General features: G+C 49.0%; 2 protein-coding genes and 1 long non-coding RNA gene across 6 annotated transcripts; 2 read left to right on the top strand and 1 right to left on the bottom strand.

Annotated features, from left to right (window-relative positions):
• Window positions 1-508: 508 nt before the first annotated feature.
• On the top strand, window positions 509-15,302 carry TMEM140 (transmembrane protein 140). Its single transcript, XM_015246898.3, has 2 exons — window positions 509-837; window positions 13,774-15,302. Exon 2 carries the CDS (start codon window positions 13,805-13,807, stop codon window positions 14,363-14,365), a length of 561 nt encoding a protein of 186 aa, XP_015102384.2. The 5' UTR covers window positions 509-837; window positions 13,774-13,804; the 3' UTR covers window positions 14,366-15,302.
• Window positions 15,188-19,822, bottom strand: CYREN (cell cycle regulator of NHEJ). 4 transcript variants are annotated; one of them, XM_015246899.3, is made up of 4 exons: window positions 19,676-19,821; window positions 18,076-18,335; window positions 17,037-17,112; window positions 15,188-16,221 (listed from the first exon to the last, which is right to left on the bottom strand). In XM_015246899.3, exons 2-4 carry the CDS (start codon window positions 18,210-18,212, stop codon window positions 15,985-15,987), a joined length of 450 nt encoding a protein of 149 aa, XP_015102385.1. In that variant the 5' UTR covers window positions 18,213-18,335; window positions 19,676-19,821; the 3' UTR covers window positions 15,188-15,984. The 4 variants fall into 4 exon arrangements, with proteins under 4 accessions (XP_015102385.1, XP_006213178.1, XP_072820527.1 ...); XM_006213116.4 differs by having other exon boundaries at window positions 15,188-16,218; XM_072964426.1 differs by lacking the exon at window positions 19,676-19,821 and adding an exon at window positions 19,203-19,497.
• A 125-nt stretch (window positions 19,823-19,947) lies between these two features.
• LOC140697322 (uncharacterized) lies at window positions 19,948-22,649 on the top strand. Its single transcript, XR_012074246.1, has 2 exons — window positions 19,948-20,057; window positions 22,188-22,649. It is a non-coding gene; the product is annotated as an uncharacterized lncRNA (long non-coding RNA).
• The last annotated feature ends 294 nt before the right edge of the window (window positions 22,650-22,943 follow it).

Below are 22,943 nucleotides of genomic sequence, written 5' to 3'. Positions count from 1 at the left end.
GGAACCCCGAAGGATTCAGCAACATTACTAGGTAGTTGTCTACTGACTTAACCGAGCTTAACCCAAATTGGAATTTCCAGCTGGTCATGTGAGCACAGAAAGCAATTTTTAAACTCTAGCAGGGTGCCCCTAGAATTACAAAAATAAAAGCTCCATTCTGCTCTTATTTTGAAAGAAGAGATGTTCCAGCTGCTCATGCAGGGCCTGAACACACTGGTGAGGACACTAAGAAGACAGGGTTTTGTGTCCAGAGACACCCAGTCATCCTACAAAGCTGATTTCTGAGGAGGGGACAGGTGGTATAACTGCTTCCCAAGGGGTGACCTTGGTTCTGGGATCTTGGACCAGATGCTCTTAAAGGTCCCTTCTGAGTGAGATTCTAGGTTGTGTTCATCTTGGTGTAAAATATTAAGACCTTTGAGAATGTCTTAGCCAGTTTCCTTCCTGGAATTGTTGCATGAAATAATCAAGACACTTACCTGGCTCTTTGAGTCTACTGGTTGGTTGGTTCAGGTGTGGGTAAAGTACTGGGTTTGGTAAACAACAGTGTTGTTTACATTCTTTCTTTCTGAAAAGTCATGGGCCACCGGCAAGAAATGAAAGTGAAATCAGGGGGTGGTGTCATCAGCAGAAATGTGCCAAAGTTCAGAGAGCTGTTTACTGCGCCTGCCAGCCGGTCATAAGCTCAGGGCTGCATCGAGCTGCTGTTCCCCTCTCCACCCGCCTCGATTCTGGAGCCTGACATTATTAGGAAGCCAGCAAGAAAGACAGATCAACCGAACCTGATTCCCTGCTCCTCCTCTATGAGTGTTTTGCGGGTTCTGCATCTTCTTTTTTGTAAGTACCTACCCTGCATGCCCCACAGCTCCCCGACGCCTGCCCCTCTGTAAGACAGGTTTGTTTTCCTCTCAGACTGCATTCTAGCAATAATGGGCTTGGGGAAAGGACTGGAAGTCAGGCTCTGGGACCCCCACCCCCAGGGATGACCCACTCCCGTGTACCCTGCTGTCCTCCCCTCTCCTCCCTTCAGCATCACCCTGTGTGCCTCTGGCCTCAAAGATGGTGCAGGTAGTGCCAGGATAACTGGTTAGAAATGCAGGGGAGAACCACGGGCAGCAGGGTTTTGCGTTTTGCACCTGTATGCATATGAAGAAATAGGCGGCCAAACAAAAGCAGATCGCTGACTCGAGGCAGCTAAACTGTTACTCAAAGGTAGTTACAGAAACATTTGTCCTTAAAATATGCACTGGGGGTTAGGACTGTCAGAAGGAACTGTGTTCTTGACTCAGAAGACAGCAGGGTCTAGGAGCTTTTCAGACCCTGTTATGGGACTATATTGCTTCTCACACCTTGATGGAAATTCATGGTGGGATTTTAGTTCTGTTGGTGCAGATCTTAAAAGATGTTTTTTTAATATGGGCTGTTTCCCTAATAATTTCCAGTGTAGCTTCTTCACCTGTAAAATCAAAGGCTTCTTTGGGAAAAGATAAATAGAAGCATACATGTGATTCTGTCTTGCCTTCCTCGCTCATGACAACTGAAGTACATTTTCCAGAATCTTCTTCCTAAACCTCATCTCTCCCAAAGTCCCAAATCCAAGAATCAGTTCATATGACATTCTCCTTTTGATTCTGCACAGTCCCCTTTCTCAGTACTCTTTCTGGCTACCCCCCTGCTTTATCTAACTACTAGGACTGTTTACTAAATTTCACTTTTATGTGAATAGAACACATGATTCTGGACATATTTTTAATGCAAAAAGAACACTCGCCCATAAAGCCCAGAGATACCAGGGCTAACATTAACATTTTAGAACATTTATTTTATTTAGTCTCTTTCTTGCAGTCACACTACATAGTGTGACTGTAGATCTGGTTTTTCTAAAAGCTGCATAGAGTTTTATTATCTTGATATGTCATAATTTAATTATAATGTTGGGCATTCAAGTTGCTTCTCATTTTTTGCCAAAGTAATACTGTGATGAACATTCCTGTACACAAATCATCAACTGCATTTCTGCTTGCTGCCTTAAGGTAGACTCATAAGTGGAATTACTTGGCCAAAAGATATGATGATTTTTAGGGGGTTTAGTGCCTTTTGCCATGTTGCCTCCCAGAAAGTTTTCACAGCCAACATCATTGTATGAAAATGCCAGTTTTACTGCACTCTTGGTATCAAGTGTTTTTACCTGCAGTTCTGATAGGAAAACTCATAGGTTATTTACTTGGCATATCTTTGATTACTTTACAGAAGGTATAGACTTTTTTCATGTTAGTTGATGTGATATAGGATTTATAATAAGAAATGTCTGTTTAGTCTTTATCCTCATTTCTGTCACAGAGCTCCTAAAACCCTTGGAATTAGTCCTAAGTGACAATAGAGGCAAAGGTGTCTTTTTTAATCATTACAAGCCCCTTTCAGCCACCTCTGAGTTTATGTTAACAACGGACTTTTGGAAAGTCCCTAGGGATGGCGGCTGGTTGCCGGGGGAAACAACCACGTCATTAGAGCATTGGAACTTTCAGCCCCACCCCCAACCTCCAGGGAGGTGAGTGGCTGGAAACTGAGTTCAATCACCAATGGCCAGTGATTCAATCAATCGTGCAAACCTCCACAAAAGCCCCTACAGTACAGAGTTCAAGAGCTTCTTGGTTGGTGAACAAGTGGAGGTGCTGGGGTGGGGGAGTGACAGGCCTAGGGTGGGCATGAAAGCTCCACGACCCTTTCCCCCACCATCCTTTGCCCTATGCATCTTCCATTTGGCTCTTCCTGAGTTGTATCCTTTTATAATAAACCAGTATTCTAGTCAGTAAACTGTTTTTCTGAGCTCTGTGAGCTGCTCTAGCAAATCAATCAAACCCAAGGAGCGGGTCACGGGAAACTCCAAATTTCAGCTGGCTGGTCAGAAGCACAAGCAACACCTTAGACAGGATTGGCACTGGGGGATCAGGGAAGATGGCACTCAGCTTGTGGGACTGAGCCCTTAATCGTGGGATCTGACACTATCTCTAGGTAGATAATGTCAGAATTAAGTTAAATTGTAGGACATCCAGGTGTCACAGAGAATTCCTTGGTGGAGAAAAACCCTCGCACATTTGGTGTAGGGTACAGATAAGGAAAAAAGAGTTTTTTATAGTTAACTATTTTGCATTCCTTCTTATGTGAAATATCTCTTCATATGCCTCGTCCATTTTTATGGGGTTAATGTTTTTCTTATCTATTTGCATAAACACTTTTTATATTAGGTACATTAATCATTTCATATTTGGTACAGATATTTTCCATGCTCATTAACTTTTAATTTTGTTTTTGTTGTATAGAAATGTATATTTTAAATAGTTAAATCTGCACAATTTTTTTCTTTGTAGTTTCAATTTGCTTTTAAGTTCAGAGCAATCTTGCTCATTCATAAATCAAATAGGTACTTGATTCAGTGACTCTAGTCTGCCTTAGGCCTCTTAAAGTGAAATACATCTTCAAGTGAATTGCATCTTTAAGTGAATTAATTAATATAACAAATATTTTAGGAAGTTTAATCTTCAAAGACACAGACAGTATGTTCTCATAGAAACTGGGATTTTACATGGCTTTATTCTGTACCCCTAGGCTCACACGGCCTCAGCTTTCTCAACCCTGTCAAAAGACAAAACTGAAACAGTTTAGTAACTTACTCATTCAAGGGAAAACAGTCCCCGGGTCCAGGGAGCACAGTGCCTCACAAGCAGCAGAGCACCCTTCCCAGGGATTCTGGGCAAGAGCGAACCTCATAGAGCATGAGAAGAGGTAACCCAGAAACAGGGCAGGACTAGCTAGCTAGGAGGTGGGGATGCCTTATAAGCCAGCAGGTCCTGTTTTCTAGGGAAGGTGAGATGACTAAAGCTGCTGGAGGATTGTGGTTGGTGTATGTCAGGTTTCCTTGACTTGTTTTTCATGCAGGCTGACCTGGGTTAAGTGAATTAATTAATATAACAACCTGGGTCGGGCCACTGGGACCACCTCCATTTTGTGGGTCCCGATACAAGAATTAACTTTATCAGCCCAAACCTAGACTTCAGTAGACTTTGGGAGGGGATCCCCAGATCCCCAGCACTTTTGTCAGGACACAGACCTTTTTGTCCACTTGGCAGCAGTAGGGAGGTGGGGTTCTAACAGCAAAGACCCTGGTAGAGCAGAGAACGCAAAGGAGTAGCCACCTCGACCCTTTCCCGCAGCATGCCGCCCACCAGGAAGCGAAAGGCCACGGTTAGCGCCCCACCAAGAGCGACCAGGGAGATTTGCTTTCTGAGGGATGAAGAGGGAGGCCCGTAGCATCTGCTACTCCGTCTCTGATTCAGTTTCTTTGAGTTATTTTGTATGTGTTAAGAAGCCATTTCATATGTATTACAAACTCTCAGGTGAGAACAGCATCCTCTTGTGTGAGTGTGAGGGTGAAGTCCTGGAAGACTTAGCCCCCCTTCCAGCCAATTCTCAAGACACCTTCTGCAAAATCGAAGGCTTAAGTCTTAGTGGCTGTCCATATGTGTATATATACTTAGTGACACTGGGGGCAACTACCTTCAGTAGGTTTACAGCAGGGCTGGGCGCCGCTCCTCTCTCCCAGCCCAGAAACCCTCTGCACTCCCAGCACCGCCACCTGGGACCTAGTGCCTTAGGTTTGGAGGAGCAGAGGCCTGAGCTAACAAAGCATTTGGTTAGGAAATAATCCAAACCTGGCCTTCAAGGCCCTCAGGGACCTGGGTCCACTCACCAGTCCAACCTCGTCCTGTCCCCTCCCCTCAGTCACTGGGCTGCCACCTGCCCCAGGTCTGTTCCTCTCCCAAACAGGAATTTATAACCACTGCAGTGTCTTCTGGAAGGCTCTCTTCCTGGCTATTTCACATTCCTCAGGCCTCAGATCAAACATCTCCTTGGCAGACAGGCCTTCCCTGACCCTCTAACTGAGACTCCTACCAGGTTCTCTCCTTCATGTCATCCTGTTTATTTGCTTCCCAAAACTCTTCAAAAATTATACTTATCTTTCTAAAAATGCACATTTGGTGTTTGCCTCCCCAGCTAGAGTGCAAGCTCAACGAAGGCAGGCCAGGCCCCTGGTTTGCCCTGCACGTTACTGATTCCCCAGGGCCTGTGACTCAGTGCATCAGCCAAAATGTGTCATTACTGGAGTCACAAGATGAAACCCTGGCCTGGTCAGCAGAAGGGGGCAGGGCAGGAGAGGGGTGGGGGCAGGACAGTCAAGAGTCACAAAGGCAGTCGCTAGTTTCTGGCACGGTTACTTGTCTTCAGAGTCAGCTTTGCGTCCTGTGACTCTTAGCCTCCTGTAAACTGCACTGTGAAGTCTCACCAGTAAAAACCAAACGAGGATGGGTCCCAAGGTGCACACAATTTCTTGTTTTTAAGGGCTTTTTCCCCTCGCCTAAATTTTGTTTGACCTTTGTTCCCAGCTGGACCACCTGCTTGCTAGCAGGGGTTAATAAGCAACAAAACAACTGAACAAACAGCAAGTTAATATTAACGGAGCCGCTGAGACAGCATTTCCAGCTATTTCAGTAGCTTGCTGGATGTGGAGATGGGGAGACGGTGCTCTGCCTCTATACTGCAGTCTCATGGTGTAGTCATGTTTCTGCTGGCAAAGCTGTTTTTATTTACATGGAAAAATTAAGTAAATCAAAACATCACGCGTCCCATAAACAGGTGGCGCTGGCCTGGCGTCCACGGGGCTCTGCCACCGGGGCTGCTGCCACCACCCAAACACATCGTGGCCCCGTTTTTAAAGAACCTGGGCTCATATTTCTGCCAAAGGATATGACACATTTCCCTTTCTTCTTCCCTTTTTATTTTCGTCAGGAGCCACACCCAGACCATGAACACACTCATCCTAACTGTGTTCAGCCAGAGAGATTTTCATCAGGGCTGGTGGCCTCCACTGACAAGTCAGCAACCCACTGGGCTCTCTTCTCCATCAGATTCTATTTCCCTGGCTTTATTCTGCTAATGTTTTCTTCCCTGGGCTTCACTTCTCTGCCCATTTATGCTGCAGTCCCACCCCTCCGCCTTGACCTTGCTCCTTCCCTCTTCTCCCTCTTCTCCCCAAACCACAGCTTCATCAGCCACGTCACACCAGGCACCAGTCCATGTACACAGATCAAATTAACTCACTCCAGTCTTACAACAGCCCCAGGAACAGGAGGCAGATGGGTTACAGGTGAGGATGTAGGATGGGCAAACTTGTGACATACCCAAGATCACATGGCTGTGAGCAACAGAACAGTGGCCAGACCTGAACCCAGGTGGCCTGGCCCTAAGGTCCCCATTCTTAACACACCTCCCTAACACCATCCTGGAGTCATCAGTGCCAGACACCAGCAAGGCCAGCTTCCTGGAGTTCAGGTCCTCCCGTGAAGCTCAGTTCATGAACTCCAGCACTACTTGTCTCCCCCAGAATTTCACTTCTCTGAGCTTCAGTTTCCTCTCTCTAATAATAGTAATTTAAATAATACTTAGTAATGTTCCACATGCTCTACATAAATTACCTCACTTAATTTCCGTAACATCTACAGAACAAGTTGTTACCATGCCCATTTTCCAGATAAGAAAATGAGTCAGAGAAACATTCAGCAACTAAGGTCATGTAGCTGGTAAATGGCAGGGCTGGAATCTGAACCCAGGACACACAGCTTCACAGTCTATGTTCAGAACCACCAGGACACACAGCTTCACAGCCTATGCTCAGAACCACTACTCCACACCGTCACCACCATGCAAGATGAGAATGATGTGAAGTCTGTGCACATCATACTGTTGTGAAGATCAAAAGGGATAAGGCATGGGAAGGGTTAGCCTCAGGAGGCATTTGCTCAGGTTCTTACAGTGATTTTAGCATCCTGCCAGACAGGGCTCACCAGCCACCAGCTGTGTGACCTTGGGGAAGTTACTGAGCCTCCCTAAGCCTGTTTTCTTCTCTGGAAAATGGGGAAAATAAACAGTAAGTCTGCTCTCATAGGGTTGTTCTGAGAACTTAATAATACTCACCAAGTGCTTAGCACAGGGCCTGGCACGGCACAAAGTCAATGCTCAAAAAGATTCTGAGGTCAGTATTTGGTTATGAACAAGCCCTCAATCAAATTAGATTCCTTCTTAGACGCCTTCCAGTGATCAAAAAGACTTCTTAAAGCAAGTCCTGCCCTCTGAGGTCCCCTATGGCTTTCGTACATCATTAAGGAAAAGAAAGGCCGGGAGATGAATTTGTAGCTGATAACAACCTAATAACCTACTTGTTTTCTCCTTTGAGCTTCTATTCCACGAAACTTGCAAAATGTGTAGTGTCTGACAGCAGCAAAATGATAACATCCAAGTTTACCAGCCAGTTCTCAAGGCCGTGGCAGTGACTGCTCTGGGTGGCACCAGGTTGGGGGCGGGGAGGTGGGGGGTCAGGAGGAGCTGTGGCCCCTCAACCTCAGCTGTCTCCACAGCTAGAGTCTGTTCTCACCAGTGCTCTCAGAGCGGCCAGCCCCTGAAGCTACAGGTTCACATACATATCTGAGAAAGAGGGGATAACACTGAGGAAACTTCCATTTAGGAAATGGTAAGAATAAAAAATAAAAAGGAAAGGATCAGATGGAGGAGAACCGGGACAGACAAAGTAGGCCAAAAAAAAATAGGGCGGTGTTAAAGAAGCTCTCCGTGCCATAGCTGATGCTCACGCAGCCATTCGTGGGTCATCAGCGGATATTTCCTGAGTGCCCACGATGGGCCAGGTGGCCCTGGGTGTTGGGGATGTAACAGTTAAAGAAAGATTCTGATGGACAGATGAGAGACAGACAGCCACTGACACAAAACAATGCGTAACGGACAAAAAGCCCTGCCCTCGTGGAGTGTACATCCTACTGGGGGCTGTAGGGGGAAGGCAATAAACAGTACGTAGAATGTTGGATGGTGCAAAATGCTACAGAGGGAGAGCAGGAAAGGGGACAGGGAGTGCTGTGGAGGGGCTGTTACAGTCTAAAATGCCAACCAGGGACAGCCTCACTGAGAAAGGGACATCTGAGCAGAGCCCCAAGGGAGGCAGACGTGATAAATGGAAGAGCATTCTAGGCAGGGAATTCCAAGTACCAAGTCCTGAGCATGCCTTAAGTTTCCGGAAAATGCTCAAGAAGCCAACGTGCAGAAGCTGAGGGTGGGAGTGGAGACCAAGGATAATGGGAGAAGAGGTCCCAGAGGAGACACGGGCACTGACGGCACTGAGGAATCCTGTGCTCCAAGAAGCAGGGAGATTGCCAAGTTATTGTTAATGTTGTCCGTGGAAAGAGGGCACCCTGGCTGCGAGAGTCACCCTCGGTAAGAAGCTCCAGAACATGTTCACCCCCACGGGGAAGAGCACGCTGTGTTCTTCGCTGGTGGAGGAATTCAGATGTTCCAGAGCCGAGTCCCCACCCTCCTGGAGGGGGAGCTCCACTGAAGGGGACACTCTACGGGCACTCACATTCCTCTCCACTGGGCGCACAGAAGGGCTTACTACACACTTCATGAATGACAGAATTTCTGCAGAGGGTGGACGGGCGGTCATCTGACAGGAGAGGCGGGGCAAGATCGGTGCTCTATGGGTTACACTCCTGACAAAGGTACAGGCAATGAACTTGGGAAATGGAGAGAAACTAAATAAGCCCCTGCTGTGTACAAAGTATTGTTACTGAATATCATTAGACATTCAGGCAGGAAGAATGCATTCAAAAAACAGGAAGAGGTGGTTAATTTTTTTTTTGGTTGGTTTTGTATAAGTCAATGTAGAGAAGGGAGTTTTGTGGGGATCTCAAAAGTTGGGATAAGATGAGAATGTAATATGTGAAGCCATGACTAGAATGGTGACAAATTAGAAGTTATAAATAAGTGTATGATCAATATTTGTATACAACAGTTACATAATGATTAAGCTGACATATTTTAGCATATAAGAAAGAAGTGCTTGGGAGCTGGAGGTTGGAGCTACAAACCTCTGCGTACAGGAACAAAGGTACGATGGGCAGTCTGTAAAGTCCGTTGTGACTCTGACACTCGAGAGGGCAAGCAGTGGGACTTCAGCCATCCGAGGTAAGTGGCAAGAACCAGCTGCCTGCTCAGTCAGCCCTTCTTAAGTGTTCCTTACAGTCAAGGGACAGGAAGACCTATGCTGAGGAAAGCTCTCTGCCCGCCAAGTGTCTTGGACTCAAGGCATGGGCAGCCAGAGGGATTTTCAGTGCATCACTCTGCCAGAGCTCTGATCCTTCCTCAGACACAACCTCATGAAAGTTTCACTCTGTTAACATGAAAGTGACAGGAACATAATTTAGAAGATTAGGCTATGATGTTTGTGCCTCTATCAGCCACCATCCTATCAGTGAGAACTTTAGAGGTGCTTAATCATAAAACGAAAACCAACAAGCAAACTGCCTCAGTCTGAGAATGTTTTTCCTTCTGTTTCTCTAACTGGGAATCTGCTGCCCTGGGCTCTCTGGTGACACAGGTTAAGCCACACACTGGCTTGGAGTCCAGATCTGTGTGTTGGTCCAGAGCCCCCCTCCCCCGCAAAAGGGTTATGCTCTATGATAACCATTATGATGGCAAAAGGCTAGCAGCCTTTATTTGTAAAGAGCTCATACACATGGACAAACAAAAACCGTAACTGAAAATGTTAACAAGGGGAAAAAAAAAGGGAACTGACAGCACTCCCCAAGAGTAAAAACAGAGATGGTCAACAAACACTTGAAAAACATTAAACTTTTCTCGTTAAAAAGAAACAGCAATGCTGTGTCATTTTTCATTATCAAAGATGGAAAGACAAGAATATTCAAACAGGGAGGACGATTCTCTTAAACCACCGGTGGAAGGATAAAGTGATTCACAAACGTAGTCACCATGGCAAATTTATAACATTACAAAAGTGTCATAAAACAATATATAAACCATACATGATGGTATAGCTGTATGTAGCCATTAAAAATAGTGTCTAAGAAACATTTCCAGTGACATAGGGAAATACTAATGCTATGCTGATGTTTACAAAGTGGAGTACAAACATATGTTTATGTGATACCAGCTGTGTATAGAAGGAAATGTGTCGTTGAGTGATTATTTCTAGGACCTGAAGTAATGGATGATTCTTAGTCTTGTCTCCATGCTTTCATGTATTTTTCCAGTTTTCTACAACCAGCATGCATTACATTATTATAAACGGAAAAGTTCACCTAAAAACAGCAACAGTGACTCAACAGTCTCCCCTTCTGCCCTCTGAAGGAAGCACAGGCTTATCATTAAAGGGAATTAAAAAGCTCATTGTGGTGAGAATGTGATTACCAGGATTATTAAAAGCCAAAACAAAACAAAACAAAAAACCAGGGCAGGCTCTCAGGAAGGCAGAGGAGAAGAGTGCCACAGAGTTTACCAAACAAATATTCATTATTTGGGAAGTGTTTAGAAGAAGCCAGGACTGGCCTCCAACCTCTCTGTCCATATCCCAGCACTGCGCTGAGTAGGTACGAGTCATAAAACATGGCCCCTCAGCTCAAGAAGCTTTGCCGTCTTGTTAGAGGTACACGAGACAAGTACATAGTAACTAAAGGATGCTTGAGGCATTTTGATTAAAAAAAAAAAAGTTCCTACTGTGTATCAGGTAGCATTCTGGGGATAAAACAGATAATGAAATAGATGACATTTGTTCCTCGGAGAGGTTACGGCTGGCAGGAGCATAAGTTCTAGCCTTCAGCTACATCAGTGTGGACTGATGGGCTGACGGAGTCCAGGAAAGCTGGGGAACAGTTAGGACTGAGAGAGGCAGAAAACAGGGGAGGACTTTAGGAACTGGAGTAGTTAGAGGGTGGGCAGTCAGGAACACGCACAGTCTGAGCAGGTGCTGGACTAGGAGAAGCAAGAGTGGAAGACCAAAGGGAGCAGGGCCTCACTAGAGAACCCAAGTTGAAGCTCTAAGTCGCACCAGATGGTAGTGTGCCTCCAGGATCAGGCACAGGATGTAGGACTGCGTTCTAAGTCCATAGAGAAAACCAGGGACTACCACCTCCTCCAGGTGTCTGCTCACAGGCTTCTCAGCTCCAGGTTCATTTTGTTTCATTTCCTATTGAAAACCTCCAAAAGGCCAGTTGAGAGAAAAGAGGAAGTCAGAAACAAAGGGTGCCTGGGGTGCTGCGGCTTAAGGGGCTCATGCCATCTCCTCTGAGAAGCCCCAGGAATCTTTTAGAATTAAGCTTAATAATAACGATTTTTTTTTAGCCACAAGTGTAACAGGCTTGAAAAAGAAGACGGAATATTTATACAAAGTCACCCCAACTCCCAACATTTTGGTTCCTAGATCGTGGAGGCAAATGAAACCTTATTTCCTATAGCATAATGGTATAAATCAGGGTTCCAGCCCTGGAAATCCATCCTACACCCTGAAATACCTAAATCCACTAAAAACGCAGATACAGGCTTTTATAAACATTTGTTAATATGCAAAACCATACACATTACACTCCTGTCAGGAATTTTTCTCATTCTGTGGGCCAGCCTAGTTAAAATTTCTCAACATAGCAGTCTAGTAACATGTGGACTGAAAACTCCTTTGTTATACCTGATAAATCTTTCTGTAGCATCACTGCTCCAGGAATTTACTAACTACATTCAAACAGGGGCCTTCAGCCTCTCGGGTTTTCACAAATTCAGGCTCCAAAGATTTTGACCAGTAAGTGCTGCTGAGGGGCAGCCCCCAGGGCCTCCTCTGAGCCGGCCCCTAGGAGACGTGGGTAGGTGGTGGCAGCACGGGTTCAGAGGGTCTGTTTCTGTTCTAACAGGCCCCTGCCTCACCTCCAGGCAACGTCCCCAGGTCTCTGCCGAAGGGGTCGCTAATACATCCTTCTTCTCATTATTCACACTGGCTTGGGTCCTGTGAATGAAGCTCCCTGATGCAGACTGAATGTCTGTCCCCCCAGAAATCGTAACAGTATTTGGAAGTGGGGCCTTTAGGAGAGTAGGACGAGAGCCCTCATTAATGGGATCAGTGCCCTTAAAAAAGAGGCCCCAGAGAGCTCCCTTGTCCCTTCCACTGTGTGGAGACACAGCAGACAGCTGACCGCCACAGACCCAGTCAGCCAGCGCCTTGATTTTGGACTTAACAGCCTCCAGAACTGAAATGTTTCTATTGTTTACGAGCTTCCCAAACCACAGTAATTTGCTATCAGCCCAAACGGACTGAGACCTCGCCCTCTCCCTCAGCCTGTCCCACATCCTGTTCCTCACACTGTGCTGTTTTCCCACACGCAGAACAAACGTGGGGTGAGGTCCAGCAGACCCTCCAGCCAGCTTTGGGAAGGGGAGGGGCTGCTCCTCTCTAGGCTCCCTTGAGAAGCTGAACTCCAGGCCACCGACAGCCACCAGTCCCTTCACTGCCCATACCACTGGCAGCCCTGGCCTGGGGTACTGAGCAGACACCCTCCGTGTTCCAGCCATATTCCCAGGCACTTCAGGATGTAAGTGACTGTTTTGCTCCATACTGGAAAATTTATAAATGCAAAGGCATAGTATGCAGACTACTATTTTAGAGGCCAATTTGGAGCTGTCCCCTGATTAAAAATTCAGTGAAAAGGTTTTTCCAAAATGATGAGGCAGGTACATATGATATATACCATACACTATGGAGGGACTACAGTAAGCAAGTTTTCTGTAGATCACTTAAAAATATTCCTTGATTGTAAGTTTAAATATTAAGCCTAAAGAAAAAATCAGATTCCAAACAAGAATCATACAAGCATTCTCCTTGATTATCACTTATAATGGTGACAAAGGGAACAAACAGTGAAATGGATAGATCTATGACATGAAACATCATGAAGCCATTACACGTTTTTGAATATATAACAGCTTTGAAAAATGTTTACAATATTCAGTAAGAAAAGCATTATGTTCAATGGCATGACTATTTAAAAACACACCAGCACATAGGAAAAACCATTAGGAGAAAATGAACAGTGGTTCTGTGCATGCGGTAGAATAAAAGGTTATTTTTATATATTTTTTTATAAATACTTCCCAATATTTCTCTAACATATATTACTGTGGTCAGGGGGGGAAAATGTACATGTTTTAAAATTAATGTGTGTTACGATGTTATTTCATCACCAGGCGGCATCTGGTCTTAACCCAGTGATGAGTTCCCAGAGTAGGGCAGGTAAACTCACAGAGAGGTCTAGCGCTGGTCCTCCAGACTGGCTCACATTAGAACGAGGGATACAGCTTCTAGAACACACTAGCGCCTGGCCCCAGCCTCAGAAGTTCTGGGTTGACTGGCACGTGGTCAAGCCATGGTCATTCTTACAGGTCACCCAGTGGTGCTAGGGACAGCCACCCTGAGGACCTCAGGTCCCAGGCCTTCAGCCGCTCCCTCCACCTCCAAGCACCAGTAACAGTGAGCCTCTCCCGCACCCCAGTCAAGCCCACCCTCAGTAGGGATCCAGGAAACCCCCTCACAATGTTTCCAATGGCCTGTGGTGCTTAAGCCTCAGCAAAGCCTCTGGCCCAAGGGTTACGACATTCCAGGCACTCAGAGCTGCCGGGAGAGCCCAGAGAGGCAGCTGAGGACTTATCCAGTGGCTCCCGCCTAGTGGTCACCTCAGATTTCTTGTTTGGGGTTTGGTTGTTTCGAAGGGCGTTTGCCACAGGTTTTTACGGAATTCCCAGAGGAGACACAAGTTTGAGAAGAAACCAGGAGGGAGAAAGGGAGAGCAGGACACTCACTAGTGTGACTTCCCACAGGCACCGAGGAAGGCAGCCCTGGGAGGAGAAGATGAGCAGCCTAAGGTCAAAGTGGAGTAGCCAGCTGCTGTTCCTGGGCATCGTGGTGCTCACGGTCGTGGTCATCTTCCTGCTATTCTACGCTCTCCTCTGGAAGGCCGGCAACCTCACTGACCTGCCCGACCTCAGGATTGGCTTCTACAATTTCTGCCTCTGGAATGAGGACATTGGCGCCCTACAGTGCCACCAGTTCCCTGAGCTGGAGGCCCTGGGGGTGCCTCGCATTGGCCTGGCCCTGGCCAGGCTGGGCGTGTATGGGGCCCTGGTCCTCGCCCTCTTTGTCCCCCTGCCCCTCCTTCTGGCCTGGTGCAACAGCAACGAGGGGGAGTGGAGGCTGGCGGTGGGCTTCCTGGCCATGTCCTCTGTGCTGCTGGCCAGCGGCCTGGGCCTCTTCCTCACCTACACGTGGAAGTGGGTCAGGCTCTCCCTGCCAGGGCCTGGGTTTCTAGCTCTGGGAGTCGCCCAGGCCTTACTCATCCTCTTGCTTATGGCCACAGCTGTGTTCCCTCACAGGGCAAAGGACAAGAGTAGGCTCGAGAGCTGCTGGTTCTGACTAAAGGCTGCCATGATCGCAAGGGCTCAGTTTGAACTACATTCAGAGAAGATGCCAGAGAATTCCTGGGCTGGGACGTCTTCTCAGCCACTCCGTTTCACAGCTAATGCGGACCTCAAGTTCTAGCAGACGGGACCCACCGCGGAGGGGGTGGGGTACCCAGCATCAAGGAGGCCAAGAGGTAGCAAGGGCGTCCAGGGCACCTCCGGCTTCTTAGAGTAGATGTCTGTCCTTCGGGACTCCCAAAGTTCCTAAGGACACCCTAAAACCACGCAGCTCATTGTCATGAGAATTTCTGCCTTAATTAACTGATCTGAGCAAGCCATCCGTTCTTTATCCTCAGAACAATGGGGAGATTAGGCTTCCTGTCATGGGGCCAGAGTTCCAGGAGGAGTTGCCAAATGCCAGACTGGAACCCAGGGAAGGTTTATGAAGGAAGACCTCAGTGACCCTGGGGGTTCTGGTTAGTAAGCTCCCCTTCACCATCCGAGGGGGGACACGGTGAGCCCCTCACCCCTGAAACCACTCCCAGAGGCCCAGGAGTGATCTGAGGGACTCACCAAAGACAGAGAACACATGGACACAAAGAGCAGCCTTGGTGGCTTTGAAGGTTTCCCTGAAAAGGCTCCTGGACCTGTAGCCAGACGGGGGTCAGCTGGCAGATCACTCCCAACATGCGACCTGGGAGTTCATGAGCCAAATACGCCAGATCTCCAGTACGGAGAGGAAGGTGACCGGGACTGAAAGGCTCTACATCCATGTAAATGCTGCAGCCCCTCCCTTTGCACCCCTAAACCAGAAAGGATACACGCACAACTCATGTACCAGGTAACTGTGTGTATTTTTCAGCATCCACATACAGGAAAACCCGTACAGCAAGTGATCACCTCACTCTATGCCTGTCAAAAGCCACACTGAATACAGAGACAGAAACATGGACTCCGGTGTGATGTCTTGTCCTTAGCATCTCCTTTGGGCTCCTGTCCCACTCTTGCTTTCCAACTGCCTCCGGACCAAGGCCGAGGCCACCAAGTGGAAGAAAGGTAGCAGCTTTGATTGGTCAGGAGGCTTCCCAATCTGTGCACTGAGCCTCAGGCTCCCAAGCGGAGACCCACACTGTGGCAGGATGTCTGCCTTCAGGGCTGGACGAGCGAGGGCTCACAGACTGACTGACTGCCTCGTGATGGAAGCTATTTTTAAACAGGCTTCCTCCTTAGGGAGACTAAATCACAGAATTCCAGTGTCCTTAGCAGCCATACTTGTTTTTCTTTGAAAATTAAGTTGACTCTTCAGTTCCAGTTAAGTTTGACCACTATGACCTCATTTCCCTGGAACCAGGTAACTGAATAAAACAACTGTTGGGATTCCAGACACTCTGAGCAGGGAGAGGGCACAGTGCAGGGAGGAATTCTAATGGGAGCTCATTTTGATTCCTCAATTCCCAAGGCCTGGAGCATCTAGGCACTCCTGCTCCAAGGTGAACCTGCCTGGCTCAGGGCGGTGTGGAGCTGGGAGCAGACACCACAGTTTGAGGGCAGCCCCACTACCACTCCCGGCCAAGAGGGGAAACCTGGCTTCCTTCAGCCGCTCGGAGCAGGAAGTGCTGGGAAGTCTATCCCTTAGCTGAAAAATATCTCCCTGACGTACTTTAACGCGTCTTGATCCTCCCCGGGGCTTCCGCTGCAGGCCGGGTCAGAACTCGCAGGCCCTGGAGGAGGGGAACCCGGGGGAGGGCCAATGTCCCCACTGTCCCCGTCCTCACTTCTGTCCTCAGCTGAGCTGGCGGGGGAGAGCTCTGGCTTATCAGCTCCTGCCAGAGGCGGCCGCTCCGAGGGCTTTTCCTGTTTTCGGTCCTGCTGAGTAGAAGACAAGGCAGGCGAAACAGAAGGGTTTGACTTCCCTACCGTGCTGGTTTGTCTGTCAGTGATCTCAACGCATCAGAACACATCCAGAAGCAACCACGAAGCCAGCGCGTGACCGGTGGGGCCTGCTCCCCAGTCACAGATGCCCCTACTTTCACCTCCCCTCCCGCCGCCCCTTCCAGACCATGAAGAGATCAGGGAACAGCTCGGGAGGGCAGCAGCCAGGGCCTGAGGAACAGCGGCGTAGAAAAGAGAAACAGAACAGAAGTATGTGGAAAGGCAGGGGAACGGAAGGGACGGAGCACAGGTCACAAAACCTGAGAGTGGGCCTCAGCTTGATCACTTGTTGGCACCAAGTCCCTTATTATAACTAAGGAAGGTCCCTGAGTCTCAGATGGGGACAGGAGTGTATGCAATAGCTGTCAGCAGGTTATCACACGGACTGAATGGGACAGTAACATATGAAAGTCCCTGGTCTGCTCTCAAGGTCTATCTGACTCAGGTGGGCCAGGAAGCCAGGAGACAGCAATGTCGTGTTCAGAAGTGCGGCGCTCAGAAGTCAACTCACCCGACTGAGCTCCTTCAGAGAACACAACATCTGTCCCCTCCACATGCCACCAGCACAGAGTCACCCAAACAGAAAGGGTGGCTCTCCCTCTCACAGCCGCACCCCCCCCAGGTATCCAGCCCCCCATGCCAGGCAGGTGCACACCTCCTGGGCCCCCCACAGCAGGCAGGCCCCTCTTTCATGAGCATTGACCAGGGCCTAGTCTACTTTTGGCCGCCAGGAGTAACACAGCTGATTTTACCTCAATCAGGATCCCCAGAGCAACGTCCACGATCTCAGCCTCATTCATGCAGTACACAGTCCTCGTGGCAGGAAGTCTGCAAGAAAGGCACGAAGTTACAGATGGGCACAGGGTCGCAGGGAGGAGAGAAGGAGAGCAGCCCTCGCGTCTCTGGGCCCGCCCTCCAGGGATGAGAGCGGCAGCTTCCCCAGGGTGGGAACTGGCTTCCTCATCCTTGTAACCAAGGACTGGCTACACGGGTTCACGGGGCAACACTGGGGGCTTCCTGCCCTTCACCATGTCCCCTAAGAACCTGGAAACAGGGCACAATGGCCGGCTCCAGGGAGTCAAACTGACACACACAGTGGATGCCAGCAGATCAAATGGACCAAGACTTACATGAACCCCTTTGTACACCAAATGCATGAACACAGTAAAGAAGGTCTGGAAAGATCAGAAAGGGAGGCCGTGAAGAAAACTTAGAAAAAGGAGAGCCAGAGAGGGATGGGGCACACGTGGGCAGCATCCAGGAGAGGCAAGGGCATCCCCTGCTCCCCAGCAGCCTGGAGACCCCACCACCATTACCAACATTCAACCAACTGCCCTACAGTCTCCGATCTCAGGCCGGCCCTGCAACCTGCAGGTTGTCTGGCTGTCCTGAACATCTGCCCACAGGGAGACTGGACTACCTGGTCCACTCATCTTGCCACTGGATGAGCACAATTTTTGTGGCAAGTACAGAGTCTGGCATTGTGGACTAGTGGTGTCTGAGAGCTTGGCTGATGTGTAACCCAGGATGGGGAGCTGCTCTCTGGGAGGTGATGGCCCGGAGGTGATTCGCCAACAGAGGCAAAAGTGGGCACCTGTCCCAGAGGGGATAGCTTGCTTTGCCGTTTGCAGCCTGTATACCTCCTAAGAGCTGACTAGAGGTCCGCGGACTGAAACGCCCTCACCTCACTGTTCTGCCAATGCTGGAAGGCCCACCCCCAGTAGCTCTGACGTCCCAAGTCCCTCCCCACCGCTGACTACCCAGGGGGACCCTGACCAGAAGCTGTCCCACCTTGCTGCGGCCGCCGGCACCACTGCCGTTCTCCTCCTCTTGGGGGTCTTCACCTGTGTAGTCCTCTTTTCAGCCACCTGGGCTGTCATCCATGTGGGGAGGACCCTCTTTTTAGTCCCGGCTTCTAAGGCTTCCATCTCTCTAGTCTCTCATGAAGAGGGACCAGGGCCCAAGCTTAGTGACTTCAGGACAGCAAATCCCCCTCTCTCATCACACCAGGAATTGCAGGTCTGTCCTGAAGGGGAGTCCAGCTTTAATTCCTACAAAGAACAAAGTCCAGTGAATTCTAAAAAGCTAGAATACTTCCAGGCAATCACTGGTCAGGGCAGGCCTGAGGTGAGCTGGGCAGTGAGCAGGGCCCAGGAGACTCAGACTGGGGGATCACAGGGCATGAAGGGGTAGATGCTGAGTGGACAGGCCGAGGGGCTAGGGAAGAAGCAGCCCAAGTACCCACCGCAGGGCCCAGGCCCCTCACAGGCAGCCAGGCCCAATTAGAAATGCCTCCAGTAGCCTCTGCACTGAGCCATTCAACATGGGAGAGGGATGAATACCCTCCCAGGAGGGAGGAAGGAATGAGCCCCCCCCCCAGATGCTCACTGTGCCCAGCATATCCCATCCTTAAAACCTCTCTCAAAGGATCCCTCCCTCACCTCTCTCAACTCCAGACTTCTCGTTGTGAATCAAAATGGCCTTGGGGTTTCCTATAACCACACCAAGATAAAGGGAATGCAAAGTCTGAAGTTTGGTGTGGTTATAGGAAACCCCAAGGCCATTTTGATTCACAACAAGGTTTCATTGGCCAACACCCCCTTCCTTAATCCAAAAATACTTCTGGCAGGTCAGATTTTAGCCAGAAGCAGGAGTCAGGGCCAGCTGTGCCTGGCTCCCTGATGTGTGGAATCCAGGAGAGCCAGGGGCTGTCGCTCCCCAGCCCACCCCCACTAGCCTCCAGCTCAGCCCCCTCCTCCTAAAGCTCAGGTGCAGGTCTCTACCCTCCACCTGGCAGTAACTCTGACAGCAGCTCAGGACTCTTGTGTGGAAAGGATCTCACTGGAGCAGAAGTTTGACTAGAAAAAGGTCAGCCAAGAATAAGGGGCTCCTCTCTGAATCATAACTGGCTCACTTACTGTTCATGTAGAATGGCTGTTTACAACTTAAGAAAAAAATTAGCAGGACATCATCCTAACCTATCTGGCCAGAGGTCAGAGCTTTGCCAATATTCATTTCTGTCAAAATTCAAGAGGTGGTAACAGTCATTCTCACATCTAATGAGCACTGCTAACCGCCAGGCCCAGAAACAGCGCTGCGGTCGATGTAAACATTGATTTGACCCTGAGGTAGATATTATGAAGCCCATTTTACAGATAAAGAACTAAGACTTGGCAATCTGCACAATGTCACAAAAATGTCTGAAAGAGCCGGCCGGGGCTCGCACCCGGGTCCGATAGGCTCGTGTCAGCGGCCCAGCCGCTAAGGCTGGTGAGGGCCCGGGACACCCCGGCGCGGCCTCGCGGGAAGCCCTGGCCAGCGCTCCCGAGTCTCGGCCACAGCTGCTCTCGGGGACCCCGCGCCGCCCCGGCGCCCCGAGACCAGTGCCAACCTGCAGGAGGGGGAGGGGAGACCGCGGCATCTTCACGGGGCCTCGCCGGCGACCGCCAGCCCTCGTTCCGGCGCTCCTCCACCCTGGGCTTCCTGCTTCCCGCTTCTTGGCTTTCGGGGAGGGTCCAGGAGGCGGATTCTAGCGATGATAGGGCGCTCAGAGCTCGCCCCGCCCACGGCGTACGCCTCAAGGCGCCCGAGGCTCCAGCGGGTCCCCGCACTTCCGGTTCCCGGCAGCCTGCTCGCGCGGGGGCCCGGGAGCGCCCCCTGCCGGCAGCTCGCGTGGCCTGAGCCCCCGCCCGCGAGCCAGAACTGCCGGGCTGATGGCAACCGCCGGCTCCGCTGTCCCGGGTCCTGACAAAGTCTCTCCTTGACCAACTCAGGTCAGGCACCTCTGAACTCTTGTCAACTAGGCCCTGACTTTTGGACTTCCGTGTGCATCTCCACATTGTTCATTTTTAGCAAGAATACTGCTAAGTTGGTTTAGCCAGAGCCCACTCACCCTCCGTATCCGATCCTCAGCCACCACCATCCCCCAGGTGATGTCTGATCACTCCGCCTGCCCTTAACAAGAATCCTATGAGGCCAATTTAGCCAGAATCTCCCCTTACACCTGATGTTTCCTCTTAATAATTATCCATCCACTGAGCCTACTCTGCCACTTTTGCTTATATTGGGAGTTGAACCCCCACTGCAAAAACTTAATTAGTAGCCCCCATGAATAAAGTTCGTCTTACCATTCTTTAACAAGAGTCACGAATAATTTTAATTTTTTTTAACAGTCTCCAAATGTGGCTCCATTTGATGCTTACTGGTTCGACTTTGTTAAAGTGTCAATTCCCAAGCCCTTTGAACCAGAAATTAGGGTGAGGGGAGGAGGGGGATATGCATTTTTGAAAGCTCTGCTGGGAAAGGGAAGAGCAGGAAGGGGATTCCCAGAGGACTCAGTTCAACACTCCCTGCTGGAGGCATGCACCCCCCAGGAAGGAGGGGTAGAGCCCCTAGGGTGCAGGAAGAGAAGTTAGACTTTACATTTGTGATCTTGAAAGTAGGTGTTACTGGTAGTACTCAAATTGGCCACCAGGGTGTTCCCTCTGCAAACAGGGCTGCTCCACAAAGCTGCCCAGGTGTCCTCGCTGATTTGCTTTCAGCCCAATGCTGAGAGCTGCAGTTTACATGTGGAACTGGCACCTAATTTTACTTAAAATCACACAGCTTGAAGTAGCCTAAAAGGCAGAGAAACCTTTTAGTGAAGTCATAGACACAACTAAAACGCAAGCACAAGCAGTCACAGGTGAACTTCTCACTACATTTTTGAGGCAAAAGGGTGAATGGAACCAACAATCTGCCCCCAAAATGTGAGATTTGAAATGCGATTTACAAGTTGAGTTACTAATAAAATAGCTACTCTCCATGTACTAGAGGTGCAGGATAGGGGAGCATCATCCAGTTTGGAAACCCTGACTCCAGAGCCAGGAGGTCTCGCTCCAACTGTGTGGTGCCTTTGGTTTCTCCAAAGCACTTTCACCCCATACTAATCCTCAGTCCTAGAGAAATAGGCTGGCCCGGAATGTTTAAATCAATCAAGGTTTAAGGAGCTAAATCAATGGTTTCAAGTCACAAAGCCAACCTGCTGTGCATTAGGGTCCTTTAAGTTCGGGTTGAACCTGGGCTTTAACTGCAGCCTCTTCAGGAGGCCAACCCACCTGGGCAGGACCTGCTTCTCTGGTTCCATAAGGGTTCCAGAATCACTGAGCTCTAGGATCTTCCACTCCCACAATCTGTGAGCCAGGATAAGCCCAAGTCTGATTGGTAGAGATGCATTATTTTGTGAATAAAGGAACAGGGAACACTTGCTATTATTAGTAGAACCACGTCCTCCGCCTTTTTCTCCTTAAAAACTTCTTCCTATAGCCAGGTAAAAAAATGGGGTCTTAGGAACACCTGGGTCTACCTAAAAAGCTTTGTGAAAGCCCAGGTAGGGATAAGAAACCATAGTTGTGTGATTTGAATGGGTTGGAATGAATTCCCAAAGCATTTGAATGATGAACTCAGGGCATGTGAGGTCTTGGCACAGAAGCTGGCAAGCTCAGCTAGGTCCCCAGGACAGTGATGGGAAATGCACAGCCCAGCCCAGAACCACGTAATGGGCATGTGGGCTCTGAAGCTCTGAACCTGAGGCTGGACTGACTTAATGGTTTTCTTCTCGTTGCCCTTGCCCAAGCTAGTGGAGGAGTCTTGCTGGGGTTTTTGGGTAGATGCCAAGCAGGTATTTCGAAGGAGTGGTAGATTTCAGTTTTGACATGCTTTATTGGAGGATGTGAGTTGACCTTGGAGGAGCATGGGGTAGGACAAGGAGAAAAACCCAGGATGAAGGCACGCTGACAGGCACTCAGGATGGGGTGGAGGTCAGATAGACAGGCCAGGAGCAGGCAGGGTGGCCGGCAGTACATATTGAACTTGCTAATTTCAAAGGGTCAGCGGTTAATGGTGTTTTGGTTTTGTGTTTTAAGGCAGCTTCAAAAGTGATGTAGAACCCCACCTTCCCACTCTCATCCCTCCTGGTGGAACCTCTATCACATCAGCTATGTGCCAATCTCAAAACGAAAGGGAGATGCAGACCCAGCCCAGAGCATAACGGAAAGGAGAGAGGAGACAGCTTTTCAAGTGTTGTTTTTCTGCAAACCTTAGAGACATTTCAGCAAACTGTGGAGACTGTATTGAGGAGAGAATGGGCAATGAGATAGAAACTTTGAATCAGAGAGGAAAAGTTACAAAAAATATTGAATTCTCTCACTCAGATGAAACACATGACCACTTTTCAAACGTCCTACAAAATCACTGGGGGAAATAAAAAGAGATTGTTCTTTCAATGTATTAGACGGGAAAAATTGTAAATGGAAAAATCTTGGGTTTGTTCATTTGAAGGAGGATTACCAGGTGGAAATGGGTAAAAACGTGTAAGTAACTACTTATCACTAAGTCCCTGGTGTTTTCTCATAATTAAGCCACATAAATACCTCCCTACTTCCCTTTCAACTCACAGCAGACTGGAGCCAAAGCCTTAGTACCACTCTTCATGGTATTCCAAAAGTAGGTAACTGGGAGCACCCCTCATCGGACCTGCACCCCGGATCTCGGCTGGAGCCCAAAGAGCCTCTGCAACAACTATTCCAAGCAGTTCAGTGACAAGGCTGCACCTGTCAAGTGTCAGGGAGCTTGAGGTCCAGGCCTGAAATCCCAACACGAGGCTTATGGGCAGAGGACAT

Source organism: Vicugna pacos, chromosome 7 (genome assembly GCF_048564905.1).
Source record: "Vicugna pacos chromosome 7, VicPac4, whole genome shotgun sequence".
NCBI lineage: Eukaryota > Metazoa > Chordata > Mammalia > Artiodactyla > Camelidae > Vicugna > Vicugna pacos.
The sequence above is the reverse complement of the archived record's forward strand: the minus strand, read 5'-3'. Positions and strand labels throughout refer to the sequence as shown.

What these genes read in the sequence shown, in the direction of transcription:
- CYREN (XM_015246899.3), bottom strand. Translation starts at nt 18,212, where the DNA reads ATGGAAGCCTTAGAAGCCGGGACTAAAAAGAGGGTCCTCCCCACATGG. An exon ending in GTGCCGGCGGCCGCAGCAAG is followed by an intron (nt 17,113 to 18,075) that starts GTGGGACAGCTT and finishes CCTTTCTTGCAG; the next exon opens with ACTTCCTGCCACGAGGACTG. An exon ending in CTCTGGGGATCCTGATTGAG is followed by an intron (nt 16,222 to 17,036) that starts GTAAAATCAGCT and finishes TCTTCTACTCAG; the next exon opens with CAGGACCGAAAACAGGAAAA.
- TMEM140 (XM_015246898.3), top strand. Translation starts at nt 13,805, where the DNA reads ATGAGCAGCCTAAGGTCAAAGTGGAGTAGCCAGCTGCTGTTCCTGGGC.